The sequence below is a fragment of the Watersipora subatra genome, chromosome 1, assembly GCF_963576615.1.
Source record: "Watersipora subatra chromosome 1, tzWatSuba1.1, whole genome shotgun sequence".
In the NCBI taxonomy this organism is placed as follows: domain Eukaryota; kingdom Metazoa; phylum Bryozoa; class Gymnolaemata; order Cheilostomatida; family Watersiporidae; genus Watersipora; species Watersipora subatra.
Window position 1 is genome coordinate 42211776 of NC_088708.1, and position 19832 is coordinate 42231607.

Sequence of the window (19832 nt, forward strand, 5' to 3'; positions counted from 1 at the left end):
AAACTCCAAAAAAGTTGTGGTCAACTCTGACAATTGCCGACTACAAGTAGCTTAAAGGCGTACTAGTGAAGAGTATCATGCAATTCATTTTGAGGCAGTCACACAAACAATACAGTTGTTTCAACCGCCTTTCCTATCTAGGCGAGGCACCTGCAGCAAACATAGCATTACATGTACAAGCTTTTGATTCAATGGATAGTTCCTAGATTATCTGTGTCTAGGAAATGCATATGCACAGGTTTTGCCAATGTTGGAAAACTAAAAGAGGGTAAAGAAAAAGTACATGTTCTCAACTCATATCTTGTTAGACAGGTGATAAAAGAGAATTGGGAAATGCTGTACAAGAGCAGCGCTAAAGCCTTTGTAATATTTGTTTTAATAAAATTTTAATTTTTCTTGTTGGCTTGAAGGCTTCACTGACATGTTTAAGTTGGCTTAAATAGCCTTCTTTCACTTCAAGCTACATCACTACTACGTTGAAGTAGTAAGTTGAAACTATAAAAAGGTTTATGCATAGATTATTAAATCTCGAGTGTCTCTGTGGTTTATTTTACACGGATAGATTTATGGGTGTTGAATATTATTAACTAGGAAGTGTCTCTATGCATTGTAGACAATGGTTCTCATTAAGTCTTAGGTTTTTTTTCGTGGCTACTTGTTGGATACGTCTTTTGCAACTTAAAATGACCAGTTGAGTTTATGCAGTGGTTTTGATGAGCCTCCATAAAGCTGAGAAAGATGCCAAGTTTAAAACACTATTGTACTACCATTCTCATTTAGACATTATGAGATGAATTATTACAATCTTCTTGAAAGGACAAAAAAATAACGTTGAATTTGCACGTTATTATTGTTAGGGTTATCTGCTCTCATCGTCGGTACCAACGATCCGATAATAAGTCCGTTTTTTAATAGTGTATAGTCCAAATGATTATATGAACAGGTAAATTGCAGTATAAACAGATTTTAGAAAATGTAAACTACCTGCGATAAGTTATCAGCCTTAATCAAATTAAACAATGGAGAAACCAGCAATTTCCTTTGCATTCAAGGCTTCTACAGACAATGGTCCGTTAAAAAGCAAGTCAGCAATTGTTGATGATACTAATGAGGTTACTCAACAAACTGAGTTTGTTACTGCTGTTGATGGAACCAATATTATTAGCAGCAAAGGCACTAATTATAAGAAAAAGAAGGAACCGTTAGTAATTCCATTAATTCAGAAGAGAAACCGACAGACCAATTTAACAATAACATCAGGTGTTAAAAATGAAAATGACTCACAAACAGACGACACCGATTTGACAAGATTGGCTGCCAAAGAACTAATCAATGCGGAAAAAACACTGAGTACTCAAGACGATAAAAAATCCGAATTATCAATACCGCTTTTATTCCAAAATAAGGTGAGTGTGTAAGTTTAGCCATTTGATTTTCACTAATTTTAGATTTTTAATGACGTGCCAGATGTAATGCAAAACTCAAAGCTGAAGCTTTCTGTTGATGACTCGTTGTTTCGTTCTGTTGAGAGCCTTGATGATACGGGAAGACCTAGACAATCTAGTAAAGTAGGCTGATTGACAAATGCCTTTTAACACGATTAGATGATAAACTATGTTAACTGTTAAATAAAACTGTCTGAAACAACATTATAATTACAATATGTAAAGCTCCCAACTATTGAAAACCCTTTCTTTTAAATATCTGGGTGTTACAATCCACAATAGACTGTTGTTCGATGAACATATCTAGATAATATGGCAAAGAAAGCTAATGAAGTTTTGCATATGCTAATGAGATCATTGAGAAGATCTAAGCTTTTGACCAGGAAGATTGTTTTTTACCATTTGTAGTCCCATTTTGGAATAAACCTCTACTGCTTGGTCCCCTTACCTCATTAAATATATCCGAAAACCACAAAGTATAAATAGAAAGGCTTTTTGCTAGACATAATTTTAAAATACTCGAAGATTACTGATATCATGCCCCAGCGATGCTGGCTCTTTCTACAAGATCGACAGAGGACTGCTGATGTCAACTTTTTATATAAAATAATTGACGGAAGGGTGAAAACTGTGGAGGGATTGTTAACTGCAAAATTAAAAACATCACATTATACACGATTTAGGGCCGCAAAAGGACATATAACAACATATGACAAAAGGAGCTCTTTTATCAAACAGTGAACAACATTAGGTAATCTCAGCCCAAGTGATCTCATTTCATATGTTATTTTGTAAAGCTTTAGTAAAATTTTTGCACATCACTATAATCCATCTTAGATGCAAATATGATCACTTAGTAAAGATATAGAGTTCATGCAATAAATTGTTTGTCAATTTACATATTTCATAGATCTGCTAATTCTTTTTTAAAATTAGTTTTGGGTTTAATTGCAAATTAAGTGCACATTCGCTAGCCTAGCGATTAGGGTAGCAGTTAGAGGTTATGTTCAAAAAATGATTGTTAATTTGGTACTTCCAGTGAGTCTTTGTGTCTTCTTAAATGTAAAGTAGGTTTATATGTTTGGTACAGTATGTTTTTGAATAACAACATTGTTATAATTGTAGTTCGTCCGTTTATCGTATCAAATGGACCATTATGTTATACATTTGTTCAAGCTTCATGCCGACAATTATATAATTATTATAATTATATAACTGGTATTAATATATATAACTGGTACTAATTATATAATTTTACATGCAAAATCTTTAGCTTCTGCTTTGTAGCTGTAGTTTATCCTAGGCTGTAGAGCAACCCTAATTTAACAAATACCTCATCTCTTAGTTTCTACTGATGCTGTCATAGTTTGTTTACATCAGATAGTTTATATATTTCCCCTAACACATTACTTCAAGTTCCCTATATGTATCCTATAGTTCATTGGGTCTTGTTTTCAGGTTTCTGAGAAGAATGAAACAGAGGAGCTGGGACAAGCCGAGTCAACTATTGAAGACTATGAAAGTGTTCCATTGGAAGATTTTGGTCTGGCTATGCTCAGAGGGATGGGCTGGAAGGAGGGTCAAGGTAACATTCGATATTTATCTAATACTGAAACATTGGCTGTTTAAATAAATGATTAAGGCTCATTCATTTCAGGTCCATTTTTCATGCTAAGGTAAGTGGTTTATGTTGGAGCTGTTTGCAGTTCTCAGTGACAAGTAGGTCAGGAAGGCTACCAGATTTTGATTGGCCTGTGTTTTGGGTCAAGCTTGGTGAAATAAAGCTTTTATGCATGAAGTATTTTTTGCAAATAGATTGCACCGTATGATCAGGGTTTTATCTCGCCTAACCTGTCAATATCGCTCAGGCTTCAGCTGGTCAGTGGCACATTTCATTTTGATGACTTACTTTGGTAGTTCACTAGTTGAAATTGACTATTACTGTTGCTGAAAGTTTTGTAGATGAAATCGTGTCATTTGCTTTTCCTATCAGATCATAAATGTGCTTTATCTTCCTACAGAAAGCCTACAATCATATCGCTCCAGTAAACTTGCAATTATAAAGTCAAATTCAGAGAGCTGACAGAATTCAAGAAATGCTCTCACCTCATGGCTTGTTTTATTCCCTAGAGCTGACAGAAAAATGATAAAATATCACTCTGATTCACACCGTGTACTATTGTTTAAAAAACTTTTTATAATTCTCGGGTGTGGAACCAGGTTTTATGTTGCGGCAACAATAGTTGGCAATTAGTTTTTATTGCGCATGACATGAGCCCTATGCTCAGTGACATGAGCATTGGGCTATAGCAGGAAGTCGATGGCACACTGGTAATCGTAAATTTCTCATCTTTTAGGTATTGGGCGCAACAATAAGAATGTTAAGCCAGTTGAGGCCCACTTGAGGCCAAAGGGAATGGGTTTGGGGGCGGACAGGAGTCAGGTCTTGCAGCAGTCTAGTAAGAAACATAAGCTAAAACCAGGTGATAAAAGGGAGGAAGAGGAACTGAATTATCGTAAAGGTTGGGAATTATGTGTCATTCACTTGAACTGTATGTGGAAGATGTCTTCAGTTTTTACTCTTATTGTTAGAGTTACCCTACTTGTACTGTATGAGGAAGATGTCTTCAGTTTTTACTCTGATTGTTAGAGTTATCCTACTTGTACTGTATGAGGAAGATGTCTTCAGTTTTTACTCTGATTGTTAGAGTTATCCTACTTGTACTGTATGAGGAAGATGTCTTCAGTTTTTACTCTGATTGTTAGAGTTATCCTACGAAGTCAGATAATTCCACAATCCCTACATTCAGATACAGTAATCTGAACGAGTTAATGGTAATAAATACAGTTTTCTTAAGCATAATATAGTTAAGATTGTAGCTATTATTTGTTTTGTAAACTTAGATTTAGCAAGCTGTGTGAGATTTTAGAACACATATCTGGTTCGCCACCAATCCACTTCGTCTACCAGAAGTTTATTCACTGTGTTATGTAGGCGAGGTGATATGATTATTTTACAGCAAACTTGTTTATTGCAGGAGTCAACTGTGTGATTTTAAAAGGGCCCCACATTGACCTCTACGGGACCATAGAGGGTGTAGATGATGACAACTGCCGGTGTGTGGTAAAACTTTCACTTAGCCAAGAGGTTGTGGACCTCAGCCAGTTTGCATTACGTCTAGTGGATAAGCAGGAGTTTGACAAGTTTTCACGATATCTCAACAAAGGTGGGTGATAATACTGTGCGCAGCTATTTGTACGTATTACAAGAAATCAGTTGCCACGCTTGCTACATGCAAGTGTATTGTGGCCAGTATCATTTTCACACTGCAGGTAGAGCACTGAATGTCTCTGAATGATGACACAGTAAGCAGCATATACAATTACTACAACTTGGCCAGTAGCATAAACAATTGAATGGCAGTTATTTTCTCTTCACCGAATTTCATACGTACGTTTACATGATGTGTAAATTATGGAGTTCAACTTGTCTGCAGGTAAATCTGATGAGTACAAGAATAAACAGAACAATAAACAGAACAATGGCACTGAGAAGAGCTCACGAAAGCGTCCTATAGATGAAATCTCATCCAGTCAACCTAAAAAGTCATCTGCTAGTGATTCTAGTGGCAACAACAAACATTCCTCAAGCCATTCACCGAAACATTGGGTTCAGCCGTTGCTCAAGGTCAAGATTGTAGACAGAAAATACAAAGATGGACGCTACTATTCTAGTAAAGTTATAGTCGATGATGTTTTGCCAGATTCTTTAGTGTGCAAAACGGAAAGTGGACGACTCCTTGAAGGTTTGTAGAAACATCCAAGCTGCTGAATTTTATGTTCAGTTCTGTATTTCTCAGCTTGTTTTAAATATGTTTTTGTGTTCTGTAATTTCTAGTTTGACTGCAATTTACAATCTAAAAACTAAACCTTGTTCTATGTATGAGTACTTTTATAGGACTAACAATACTAGACTCCATAACTACCTGTATTTTCTCAAAAAACTCTACATCATTCCCATTTGATAACAAAAATAGTGGTTTTGAAACAAAAATACGGAATGTGTGTCGCACGTTTGTCTCTCTTTATCACATTCAGTAACAATAAATATTTATTAATTTATAAATTCAAAAATTTTACTGTTGTTCTTAACAACTCAGTCAAATGAGTTTTAGACTGGTGTGAATGTTTTTACACTTGTTTAAAAGTTAAAATTTCATTTGAAGCAATTCCGATGTCATCTCCTTGGACATTATGTAACAAGAATAAGAGCTACATAATTTCAACTATTCATTTTTGGCTTTGTTTTTATAAAGAAAATTACATTTTAAACATTAATGTGGTGTATGGTGTCAAGTTTACTCTGTAAAAGTTACTTACTGATCTGTCATATAATGCGTTGGCTAGTAGGTTCTGTAATAATTGACAATGCTATGACAAATACATTGTACTTATTTTATGTGTAGTGTTCTTCACCACACGTCTGTTGGAAACTTGGGAGTTGTCTATTCTTAAATCATTAACAGACTTTTTACATTTAGACTAATTAACCACACAAGCCGCACCATGTTTTATTTTCTTCTGTTAAATACAATTCATAAGTTATTTTAGACATTTTTGTTTTAGGTTAGGAATTGTTGATATTTTCTAGCTTGAGAGAACAACTTGTTGGGATTGATTCGATGCTGCTTCTGCTGATCTCTCTGTGAAATGTTTGTGAAATCTCTTCTTTTTCAGGTTTAAGGGAAAATCAACTCGAGTCAGTAATACCAAGAGAGAGCAACTCTCATGTAATGGTTGTAGCTGGTGAGCACAAAAAAGAGATAGGCTTGCTCTTACAGCGAAACAAAGACAAAGAACAGGTTACTGTGCAACTGCTGTCAGATAGATCTGTTCTTATCACGTTACATTATGACTACGTATGTGAATATACAGGCAGCGTTCATCATCTCTTAGACTACTAGCCAAGTTTAAAACTTTGTTTATCTATTCACGGGAGCTCTTGCAGGCACCCCTCTGGTTTTATACCTTGTACATACGTATTATTTGCAATGAGATTATTTTTATACTTCGGCGTATTTATAGGTAATACAAATACAAAATGTGTCACTACATTGTTTTGTATTTATCATTTTATAGTGAAATACCCGAGATTGTGAGATAGTGGGTACTCGACCTGTTTGGGCTTTTTCCTTTCGTGAAATAGAAGCTGTTGCTTCGTGTTTTAAAACTGCTGGATTGGAGGAAAAGTATTAGATTACAATAAGTTTTATAACTAACTTTTGATTATTGTCAATTGGTGAATCAGTAAATGTATTCACATCCATCAGTGTTATAGGCAGCTTTACCGCATGCTGACTCGGCTCTCCATGCATCGTAGCTCATTGATTTATATCAGCTCAGTAATTTATTTCTTATTATTGTAGATCTAGAATTAGGGATTCTCATGCGGCAATAATTGTTAGTTACACACTTTCATATGCTAAAGCTAGCTAACAGTTGGGGAATATTTAGTAAACTGTTGCCCAGTCATGTGAAGCTCGTGTGTGACCGTACTATACGAGCGATTGATGGCTATACTATTGATATAGCCATCAATCCATGTACATGGATTGATGGCTATATCACGCAGAGCAGAAATCCGGGGAGTGAATTATTGACTTGGTACAGAGAAACCATCTCTTTTTTGTATGATTAGCCGTGAAAGCCATGATTACGCTGCATGATGTACATGTATGCAGCACACGCTCACAGACATATAAGTAATATGGTCATGTATGATGTACATGTATGCAGCACATGCTCACAGACATAAGTAATATGGTCATGTATGATGTAATGTATGCAGCACACGCTCACAGACATATAAGTAATATGGTCATGTATGATGTACGTGTATGCAGCACATGCTCACAGACATATAAGTAATATGGTCATGTATGATGTAATGTATGCAGCACACGCTCACAGACATATAAGTAATATGGTCATGTATGATGTACGTGTATGCAGCACACGCTCACAGACATATAAGTAATATGGTCATGTATGATGTAATGTATGCAGCACACGCTCACAGACATATAAGTAATATGGTCATGTATGATGTACATGTATGCAGCACATGCTCACAGACATAAGTAATATGGTCATGTATGATGTAATGTATGCAGCACACGCTCACTGACATATAAGTAATATGGTCATGTATGATGTACGTGTATGCAGCACATGCTCACAGACATATAAGTAATATGGTCGTGTATGATGTACATGTATGCAGCACATGTTCACAGACATATAAGTAATATGGTCATGTATGATGTACATGTATGCAGCACATGTTCACAGACAAGTGATATGGTCATGTATGATGTAATGTATGCAGCACACGCTCACAGACATATAAGTAATATCGTCGTGTATGTTGTACATGCATGCAACACGTGCTCACAGACATAAGTGATATGGTCATGTATGATGTAATGTATGCAGCCAACTCGGTAAAGGCCAAAAACGAGAGCTTGAGATGTGATTATTCTTAGATGGCCGGAGCTCAAATGAGTTAGTCACCATTCCATTTCATATTCAAGGTCATCATTGTGTGAAAATTGTTGACTTGGGCTCAAATTTTCAGTGACCTTTATCAATATTGACATCCAAATAACATCACATATAACTTCCAATTCTTTGCTGTTCATATTGGTACGTACATGAGCACATAACTCTTAAAGCCATTAATTTCTAAAATTACTTTCTAATGAGTAATGTTTCTTTAGTTGTTACCAAGCAGGCTAATCGCAGTTTGATTATACTTCTTCAAAAGAAACTGATATCTGGATTCTCTCCAGCCCACCATTTTGTGTTCCAGTATGTACAAAAAACATTGTAGCACTATGTCAGTGACTTTTCCATTGATTTTCTTTTAAAATTGGGTTTGAGCAGAATTTAACATTTAATTCTGCTATTGAAGTCGTGCATAATTTTATCTGAATGTGAGTAAATAGGCACACGGTTAACTTTCGCCTACTTGCTTTCAAATTAGAACAAAAATATAAACTGTAAAAACACAAAGAGCAGTCAGTGTTTCTTCAAGACACTAGAATAAAAAAAACAAAGTCTTTTGTCAAGCCTTCATTGAAGCTGCAAAAAACAATACTAACTCAAGTTTACTAAATAACCAGTATAATATAACCAAATAATAGTCAATAAAATGCTTACGTGTATGTTGTTGAAATAGGAAGAATAGTCAAGTCTAAATACAGCAACAGTCTTAATAAAACAATTTAATGACTAGATAGAAATGATATCTTTATAGAACTGTGGGAGAGAATAGCCAATTATTAAAAATTAAGGGTTTGACAGTGATTTACTGAGTGTATGATGCCTCATTTACCTATAGCATCTATTGACCATGTATAAAGCACTTTTTGCATACACACTCATGTGAAAAAAAATTTCTGACTGTTGTTTATTAGTCTAATACCTTTGAATAAGTAAGTAGATATCATGTGGAAGCTACTTATGTCGGAGTATTATGTTGACACTATTTGTAAAAAGGTCACTAAGTCATCGACTCTGCTCCAATTTTACATACAATGTTTTAACTCAAAATCTGCCACAGCATTTTATTATCAGTTTATTTTAGTTATATTATTTATGGTATACACATTTATTATATTTACCTTCAAGATACGTCACAAATGATTTATTTTCATTGCAAAAAAAGCATGCTGACTAAATGAAAATTTACTTCATATTCCAACATATCGTATTCTAACAAATGATCTTTCCAAATTTTTGCTTCATCTTACTTTACCTATGCTAAATGTTTATTTTATACATCAATTACAAATTTCAATATCTTTCATGGTTTGTATACTTGTTTTTACATAACAATTACAGGTTTTTCTCAACCCATTCAGACCCAGTCAACTCATTTCAACAGGCATGGCATGAATAAATTGCATTCAACCTGTAGCAATTTTTTTGAAAAATATCATCGCTAGCTCCTTTAATAATCTTAAACCTAATATCGGTTCTCTCAACAGAGAAATGTATTTTAACCATTATATGACAAAACATTTCTTTAATTTTATTAGCCAACTCTAGCCCTTTTTGTTTTATGATTCTTGTATAGTATAATTTAAAAAACATCTCTGTCTGAAATGAAATTATTGCTAATCAAGTGATATATATGTATTTATAATACTAGATGAATGCCCAGCTAGCTGGTAATAAAAAACAGTTTGTAAACAGTGGCAGGTAATGTAGTTGCCATTGATTACATTGACTAATTAGCCAATGGCAAAATTATTGAATTGGCTGTTGAGTAACTTAAGCTAGTAACTTGAGCTTGCCTATATTGCTAAACTTGCCATAATAAGAGTCGTGAGCCGTCAATTCTTGAGTCGTGAAGCCAGTTCGTGTTATGTTACACGTTACACAATTTCGTTATGCGTATTTTAACTTATGTAATAAGTAATTGTACAGTTATTGTATTGTATTGCGTGTAGGCTGTGTTCCGCAATGGGTTAGGTCACCTGTCTCCACACCTGGAGGTGGTGAGTTCAAATCCAGTGCAAAGCGGATTTTTCATTTTTAAAACTTTATTGCTATAATTGGATACGTGAATGACAGACAAACCACAAACAGTGAGACTTATATATATATACACGTAGATGCTAGTCCAGCATTAGTGAATGTTTTGACTGAAGTGCAGCTGATACCATGAAGATTAGAGTCAAGTATAAAGAGTACAATTGTAATAAGAGGCTGTTAGTCAAAACAGTCTGATCCACACTTTCAGGATCAAAAGATTTCAGTTAACATTTTGTTCACCGTTTTTAACAGCCCATGTTAAGTATTGCTACAGGATACATGCTAATCCCACGACCGAACGAGCGGGAGCGAAGTTTGAGAGTTTTTATGATAAATGCATTTGCACACAACTTACGAAAATTATTCATCAACAATGAGACGAACCCTTGTTTTGAAATTTCATCAACAAATTTAACCATCGTTTTATAGAGTCGTTAAAGTATAATAATGATACAAAACACATATAAGCCTATTTAAATATGTTACCAAGTCTTTGTAAACCGTCGGCATTATCTTAAAACTTACCCATCTGAACGGATTATATACAAATAGACAACTTAATTTGGCTGAAATTCTTCAGAAAACGCTTGACAAGCTTGGTTTAATAAAAGTTAAGACCGGAAACTGAAACACCGAGCGACAGAGAATACAACGATTAAGTCGTGCGCATTTCACGGAAAAATATCGTGCACATTTCACCAGTCTATAGCATTGTCGAATTGCCGAAGGTTTCTGTAATTAACGTAGGAGTACTGAAATCATTTCATTTCAAGAATGTTTCATTTTTGCCCATTTCAAAGTAACTGACATTTCAGACACTCTTGAGTGCTTTGATATTCTAACTGATGTCCAACGCAGTGTAAGTAAAGGAAATGACGATGATTTTTTTTTCTAACGATCTTTGTGAGGTTATTACAATATTTAATTATAAGTTTGGATGACTACAAAACAATGATTACGTAGCGCAGATTTTCTAAAAATCTATATAAATATCACAACTTCTTGATATTGCTAGCTATGACGTTTTGAAATGTAAACAAAATTGTGCATTGGTTTTATATTATTACTATATTAATAATATTGGTTATTCTAATAATATCAGTGCATTTTCTAATATTGGCCAATATTGAATTTTTCCTATTGCAGGGGGAGAGATATAAACATATAATCTTTTCCTTTCATTATTGTTATTTGTTGTATATAATAACACCCACACCCAGTACATTACAGCTACCATTGCAGTTATCCTCTTGCACTGCAGTGCCATTTGACTGCTAATATTGCATTTCTCAACCATCAGTACTCTTTCTTTTTTTTTCCAATATCACTTTGGTCGTGGGCTGGATGACAGTGGAATTTCTAGTAATACTCAGGTTATGAGCTCCTTGCAAGTATAAACACGTGTTTGTTAATTTTTACCATTTTAAATTTTTTTAAATTAAATTCAACAATTTTGAGTTTGAAAGTGCTGATATGTATGCCGTCTGTACCAAAAGTGTATAGGCTAATTGAGTTCAAAATTTGATTGTCTTTTAAAGATGGGATTTTTATCTAACACTAGCGCTAAGGCCAGCGATGGCCGAGGTTTCTTCCATTTTTAATCTGATAGACCACAGGTGGTTGTTGAAGGGGCTAATTCTCAGGAACCAGGCTGAGTTTTAAAACCAAACATGTGTAGTGACCTGACAGAAGGCACGGAGTATATGTGCGTGAAGTCTGCACAAAATGGGGCCAACATTTGACAATCCATAGCGGTTACGGAGACTAACAGGCAGACAGATTGACGAAGTGTGATTTATGAATATAGATAGGCCTACTTATTCCCCATAAGTCATTTTCTTCATAAATGTATAATATTTAGTTTTATCTTTTTACCTTTCTAGATTTCTACAATTCAATGAAGCAGGATGTCTTTATATGCCATTAAGTAATTCACACAATTCAGTGTGGTTTCACCTGTCATGCTTTGCAAGACTGTCTTTAGCCTGGAGTGACGAAGGTAACCATATCCGGCACTATCTTTTTTCTCATTACCTAGACATGAACCAATTAACAAGTCTTTTGAGATTCTCTATTGCTATTGTTCAAGAGCGATCTATAAATTTTCAGCAATTGTCATTGATGTTAGCCTATGCTTTAGGGATGGCAAACGCCCTCCTTAACGCTATCATTACTAGACAAGGTGATAAAGTCCCTGTACAATTGGTATTCAGGGCCTCCAACAGGTGGTCCCAGGTGACGTGTGGCTGCAATAATTATGTTTCACCCACAGCTACAAATGCCAGGTTCAAGCTGGCCATCTATAACTCTGCTCCATCCATAAATGCTCTTGTTTAACGTCTAAAGAGAATACACTTGTATTTATACTGTTTGAACTGTGAGCAAACATGTAGAAAGAAGTTGCCAGTTAAACCAGCGGCCAACACAACAAGTTTTTAATTTTAATAAAGACCAAATTTTTAAAAACATTGACAGAAATGAAAAATGTCTCATCAAAATGTACTATTCAGGCCAAAGCATTTAATATAGCAAATAACAACTGTGCTGATGTAGTGTACACCAGCGTGTGAAACTGGTTTCTTATTAAATGATGAAAGCACAAGATTGCACCATAACATAAGTGTTAGCAAAAGTATTACAGCCTGTTACAGTCTATCATTTGAAATACTGCTCTCTATCAGTGAGAAACTCTCTCTGTTTGGATTTGTCACTCTATATTTTTCACCTAACTATTTTATAAAGAACTGCTGTGGTTTAACTTGCACGTTTTTTAACCTTTTTCAGATAAATAGAACCTTCTGGAAGCAATCTTATTTAGCTGTTACGATACCTTAGGCTGTACATAAATAGAGAAATTAGGAATAGGTATTTAGTCTTAATAATATCAACCGGCAAATGTGAAGTTGGCCATAAACCGTAGGCTGTCAATGCTGCTTGCGCTGACATTTACAAAGTATCACTTTATATAGTTAGGGATCTGCCTTTATATATTCGTAGTGATGACAACATCGACTGAAAAAGACTGTGAACTTAAAATTATAACAAGTAACTTCGCCTAAAAAACTGTTATATATCAGCAATCAAGAGTATCAAATCTCCGTCTGTCTTTGCTGTTTTTCGTGGTCTTCAGTAGGACAATGTAACTATAGAAACAGATGAAACTTATGCTAAAAACCCAAATGGTCATAAAACATCTTAACCTATTGTTCGCAACTCGGTCGGTGAGACAACCAAAAACAGCATCTACCTAAGTGACTCTTTTATTTTTAATAGAGTCACTTAGGTAGATCTTTTATTTTCAATAAAATTCCTGTAATTTAAGTTGGTCAAAATATGGTCCTAAATAATTTTGAAACAATATTCCAGTAGTTTAAACAGTTGCTTTCAAAAAATCATCTGCTTTATCATAAACCAAGTGAAACAGAATGATTTTAACCTCTTTACTCAAAGTACATACACGGTTTTATACCCACAGACCTGCCACCTAAATCTCTATATAGTTTTATGCCCACAGACCTTCCACCTAATTCTCTATATAGTTTTATGCCCACAGACCTGCCACCTAAATCTCTATATAGTTTTATAATCACAAATCTACCATTAACACACATTTATGGTCTTACAACCACTAACCTACCATTAACATACACCTATAGTTTTATAACACCAGACCTGCTATCAAACTACATATATAATTTTATACCTGTAGATTTGCCATCAATCAACATACATAGTTTCCTAACCACTGGCCTGCCATTTAACTCTGCAACTAGTTTTATAACCATTTACCTGTCATGAAAATTTATACATAGTGTTATAACCACAAATTTGCCACCAAAGTACATACAGTATATATAGTGTTAGAACCTCACACCTACATGTACATGGGGATTAGCTTATACTTATCTGTATGTATCAGAAGACAAATAATAGAACTATATGTGCTTTTATAAAAAATCTGGAAAGTTAATAATCAGTTCTGTGATGCTAGCAGGATATATTTTAATATGAGAAGACTGGTCATATCAACAGCCTCACTGTACTCTAGGACTAGTGTAAGGATGATACAATACAATGAACAATATCTTATTTCAACAGCTCCTATTGATATGACAAGGATTCCATTTTAGCTCTTTTCAACTGTGCCTGGATAACTATAAACCAGAAAAAAGTACGCAGCTAGAAGAGGTTTGCTGCATATATTGTAGTAATAGTTTCATGCAGAGTTGCACTCTCAATCAACGGTAAGGTCACAATGTGAGGGTAAAGAGTGTGGGCTGTACTGCTAGCAAAATATTTATAGTTGTCAAGGATGGGATCTTTCACTTTAGGGGTTTGTCCGCTTGCATTCTAGATTGACTTTGCATCACATAAAAATCTTTATTATTCTTGATTTTTTAGCCTTATTATTGTAATTATTATTTTTATTGATTGCTATTGTTGTTATTGCTTTCAATGTTGATTTTTCCAGTTTTTCAGCTAGTGATATAAAGATATCCTGTAAGATTCTCTCCCCTCAGACACCAAGCATTTTTCATAGAATTCTCGTGAATCCCATCAAGTAAAAAAATCTGTGCTGTTTCCATTTCTTTCTCCACTATATCCAACTTCTTCATGTCCTTCCTTAAATCTGTTGCTTCTTGCATTGCTCTATGCATAACAGGAATCATTTTCACCAGCTTCTCCAACAGTCCCTCACCTCTCTAGTTATACCTTGGTATAGCGGTTTCCCGCTAGGTTCTGTAGAATGCGAGTAAGATGGTTTTGATGCACTGATTTGTAATTAAGTTTATTAACCATCAAACCAAACCGTGAAATCTACAAAGTATCAAAAGCAACAATATCTTAAAATTAAAAAGAAATACACTAATTCACAAATACATATAATAATAATACACCGATTCCCAGAATGCATAAGAAACTATTGTAATAACAATGTATTAAGGCAAGTAAAAGGCAAGGAAATAATATTAATAAAAGCATACCTTTAGCTATCTGCAAACTCGCAGTACATGAACTATTGCCAGGGCAGTATCCACCTGTTTGAAAATGGTACTGCAAAGAAAGTCCAAGAGAGATACCGAGTGCCCTATCAGTGGGGGAAGGGGAGAGGGGGGGGAGGGGGGAGGGGAGGGGGGAGGGGGGAGGGGGGAAGGGGGTTCTCCCCGGGAGAATATTTAGTATAACTAGTCAAAATGGTGCAAATTTAGCACACTTGGCTTCTGATGGGGCACATGTTCTAACAGCAAATTTGACATTATAATCCAGTTTTCTAAATATAGAACTGTTTATTGAGATTGTCTTTAACAACGCTTATTAAAAATATAATGTGAATGAGAGCTGCTAAAGGGGTTGGCCACAGCTAGCATGAGGTAGAATTATCACCGGGTACAATGTTGAATGGTGTAGGAGACGAATAGACGGAGTAGCCTCCTAAGAAATAGTTTAATTAAATAATATTGTAGAGTTAAAAAGTAAAATTAATAGAGCACCATGTTAAAAATAATGCACTTATAATATAGTCTATAATACTGAGCAAGTAGTAGTAGATTTAAGTTTGAGCAATGCATGTTACATGCATAGCTCAAACTTAAATTTATTTTTATGAACAAAATCTTTTGTGCATAAGCATTCATTTACATATCTACTACTTCACAAAAATACAACCATGTACAATTGTCTCTGTATGAAATGCTTGGAAGCATTCCTTTCGGTAGAGTCCAACGCAATAACGTTGCCGTGCGAGCTAGCATAACGATCGTTTTTCTCTGTATATCCCAAATATAATAAAAGTCTAAAAGTTTACATCCCTTCTATCATCTGAATTATTGTTATTCTAATCACACCAAAAATTACTTACGATCGGAGGATCAAATAATATTTTATTTTACCGTTTTGAAAGTCGAGCCGATGTTGACTGGTATTTCCAGCTTTTATTCTTTTCCAAGGAGACACGATTTCTTTAGCACAAAGCAACGCCTTTCGGATAATCGTTTCATATCTTAATTTATCGACTAATATCTTGTTGATGATATTTAAAACTTACTAGCATTCATATCTTTTGTTTAACGTTATGAGTCGGCAGCTTTATAAACGTCTACCGAAAGCGACATAAATGCCTTTTCCCCACGCAACCGATAAACGAAATTTTGGTCATTTGCCCAGCCAAAGTGTTAACATCAAGCAAAAATGACGTGAATTTCGGAATTTTGAGCCTCAAAAAATGGTACTGCCATGGCAGTAGCTGCAGTATAGGAGGATACGGCCCTGACTATTGCTCTTAGAAAAATGTGATAAAATGATTGCAATTCAGAGATTACTAATGTTGCTCGCTGTAAAGTCAGCTGTGAACTGATTGCTATTGCTGGGTGGTTGATTGCTAAACACTAAGAAAACACTGCTAAATAACACAGGACTGGTCAACCTAATTTGATCAGATCTCCCCATCTAATCACAAACCAGGCAATGCTGCTCAAGCAGAGACAGTTCCATTACCTAAACCTGCCCAAACCAAAACTTGCCTAAGCTAAACCGATTCGCGCATTGGCAACAAGCCAATTTATTAGTGGAGTAAGAATTGGGTTCACTGAGTACACAAATGAAAACCATTGGGCAATATGTCGTTGTTGAAAGTGCAGACTGCATGCGATATGTGCATGTAACCTTTTACACTTCCTACATTTTTTTTCTCCGTCCTCTTTTCACTCTCTGTGTTGCATACTCACTTTCTTGCAGAGAGCTTAAACCTTGAGGGTAAGTACAATACTCTTGAAAATTTTTCATTCAGTCTGAACAAATCTGATTTGGTTGCAAGACTGATTCTTTTCCCATGTACTGGTTTCAATTGACTGCCCTGCATCTTGATAATTGCTGTAACTTCTCGAGGGTCAATATTGTATTTCCTGCACTCATGTTCACCTTTTATCAGCTGTTTGTAAATTTTACTGCATGCTCTATTTGTCTTATACTCGCCCACCTTGTTGATGTTCTACTTTACCGGTACATTACTCCTGCTTTCAGCTTTTCCTATACATCTTTTCACATCCTAATTCATCTCTCCCACATATAACTGAATAGTATCTTTATCATACATAGCATTCATGCCATAGACATCTGTTGAAACTACCCTGTTCAATGATTTACCTTTTTTCTATTACTTGTCTCCCGATCCAAAGTGGTCATTCAGTCACTGTCTTGATATGCTATAATATAGCAAGTAACTCTCACTTTGGTTCTCCTTAATACAAGATGTCGCAACAAAAGCATAGTCTGACTAACATCAGAGTATAGTCTGACTAACATCAAAATATAGTTTGACTAACATCAAAGTATAGTCTGACTAACATCAGAGTATAGTCTGACTAACATCAGAGTATAGTCTGACTAACATCAGAGTATAGTCTGACTAACATCAAAGTATAGTCTGAGTCAGACAATACTTTGATGTTAGTCAGACTATACTTTGATGTTAGTCAGACTTCTGACTAACATCAAAGTATAGTCTGACTAACATCAAAGTATAGTTTGACTAATAGCAAAGTATAGTCTGACTAACATCAGAGTATAGTCTGACTAACATCAAAGTATAGTCTGACTAACATCAAAGAGTAGTCTGACTAACATCAGAGTATAGTCTGACTAACATCAAAGTATAGTCTGACTAACATCAAAGTATAGTTTGACTAATATCAAAGTATAGTCTGACTAACATCAGAGTATAGTCTGACTAACATCAAAGTATAGTCAGACTAACATCAGAATATGGTCTGACTAACATCAAAGTATAGCCTGACTAACATCAAAGTATAGTCTGACTGACATCAGAGTATAGTCTGACTAACATCAAAGTATAGTCTGACTAACATCAAAGTATAGTCTGACTAACATCAGAGTATAGTCTGATTAACATCAAAGTATAGTCTGACTAACATCAAAGTATAGTCTGACTAACATCAAAGTATAGTCTGTCTAACATCAGAGTTAATAAAAGATAAAAAAAGGCTGCAAACACTCCAAATGTGACATGATATCGTTAGCTCTGTTAGGTTTAATGCCACAGACTATTTCTCCATTTCTAAATAGGTTATTCAGAAGAGAACTTGAACCCGAAACTGCTACAAAACAGCGAGAAACAGTAGGTGAGCCTTATAACCACATTAATAAAAAACTTCTACTTTTAGCTTTTTTCATGCTGCCAAACCTTTCTTGGCTGTCCATGACAGCAGGACATGTAACTCTGAGTTGTAGGCCTAAGCAAGCGATGCACTCATTGGTTGCTGTATAGACTTATGGATCACTAATCCAAAAAAAGCGCGGCTAAATTAACTGAAATACAGCAGGCTTGATGTAGACTTTTTAATTACAAATTTTACAAAAAAAGGTTTTGCAGACCATGGAAGCTCTGAGAAAATTGAGGGATTATTATATAGATAATGAATACAAGGTTTTATTATGTACATGTATACTTATAGACACCCACACATGCATGCACATAAGCACACATGCTTGCACATGCATTCACACACATGTACACAAACATGTGAACGCATATGCACACACCCGTATGCACACGCACACCCACACACACATGCAAGCACACATACGCATGCACACGAACGCACATGAACACACATGCATGTACGCACGGACGTATGCACATTTAGGCACATGTGCAGGCATGCATGCATACACATGCACATGTAAGTACATGCACACACATGCACGCACACTCATGCACACACATGAACACCAATACATGCACATGTCCATGCAATCTAAATCCCATTTACCAATACTGCCATGCTCTGCTTTTATATGGAACCTTTTTACAAGAATGATAAAGATTTCAAAGCCACTAAAAGTTCTTTTCTATGAATTTTCAGGGTGAAAATGTAACTCGCAAGCAGGTCTTAACAAAATTCATCTGATGACAGGATATTACAAGTATAGCGATGTTAATATTTGCATGTCATAAGCTTTTGGTGATTTTTAATATTTTATTAGTAAAAATTTAGTGTAGGTTTTTGTACATTCGGATGATAAAGAAACAAGCTCTAACATACACAATAAAAAACTTTAGTAGCTGTTCAGTCAACCATCATCATATGACATTATTTTCAGATACGCCATAAATTTAAACAAATATCTGTCTCAACATGCTAAATAGTACGAAGGAGGTCAAACTTTTTCAAATATCCCAGTTCTGTAAGTAAAACTAAAAAGATGCCATGAATCTAAAATAAAATACGTAAAACTAAAATTTGTAAATCACATGTAAGTTAATTTGACTTATATCTAGTGTAAGTTAAAGCAAGTTATACTAAGTGTTCCTCTACTAAGCATACAAAAGGCTATGCCTACATTTTTGTTCACATGGATGAGTCCAAGTAACAAGACAACCTCTTTTTATTGATTATCACTCTGTTGATTTAGTTTTGCACATTTTTTAGGTTTTTACATTGTGCTTTATGGCTTTATGGCTGGTTTAAAATAATGCATTTATAATTACGTGAATTATTTATAATTGACTTTTTGAATTTTAAATGAATGTATGCTCAAACATATGATAATTTTGACATTCAAAACAAATATTGAAATGAATTAACAACACATGTCGAGCTTGGCTGTATCTCAAAATGCTTATGAAGCCAAAATTAGAACGATTTTTATCTAGTAATGTTATATCAGAGTCTACGGTCATCCAAGAGCTTAGGAATCAAACAACCAATCAGCTTGTGAGTGATGCGTATAAAGCTGCGTGTCACTGCACTCCAATGACAGTGCCAA

General features: G+C 35.0%; 1 protein-coding gene across 1 annotated transcript; it reads left to right on the plus strand.

Annotated features, from left to right (window-relative positions):
- The first annotated feature begins 1016 nt into the window (after positions 1-1016).
- LOC137406462 (G-patch domain and KOW motifs-containing protein-like) lies at positions 1017-6551 on the plus strand. The gene is made up of 6 exons (XM_068093048.1): positions 1017-1406; positions 2904-3030; positions 3803-3967; positions 4484-4672; positions 4943-5251; positions 6183-6551. Exons 1-6 carry the CDS (start codon positions 1020-1022, stop codon positions 6407-6409), a joined length of 1404 nt encoding a protein of 467 aa, XP_067949149.1. The 5' UTR covers positions 1017-1019; the 3' UTR covers positions 6410-6551.
- The last annotated feature ends 13281 nt before the right edge of the window (positions 6552-19832 follow it).

Bases quoted from the DNA above. Each gene is read 5' to 3' on its own strand.
- LOC137406462 (XM_068093048.1), top strand. From the start codon at position 1,020: ATGGAGAAACCAGCAATTTCCTTTGCATTCAAGGCTTCTACAGACAAT. The intron at 1,407-2,903 runs GTGAGTGTGTAA...TCTTGTTTTCAG, and splicing joins CGCTTTTATTCCAAAATAAG to GTTTCTGAGAAGAATGAAAC. The intron at 4,673-4,942 runs GTGGGTGATAAT...ACTTGTCTGCAG, and splicing joins TTCACGATATCTCAACAAAG to GTAAATCTGATGAGTACAAG.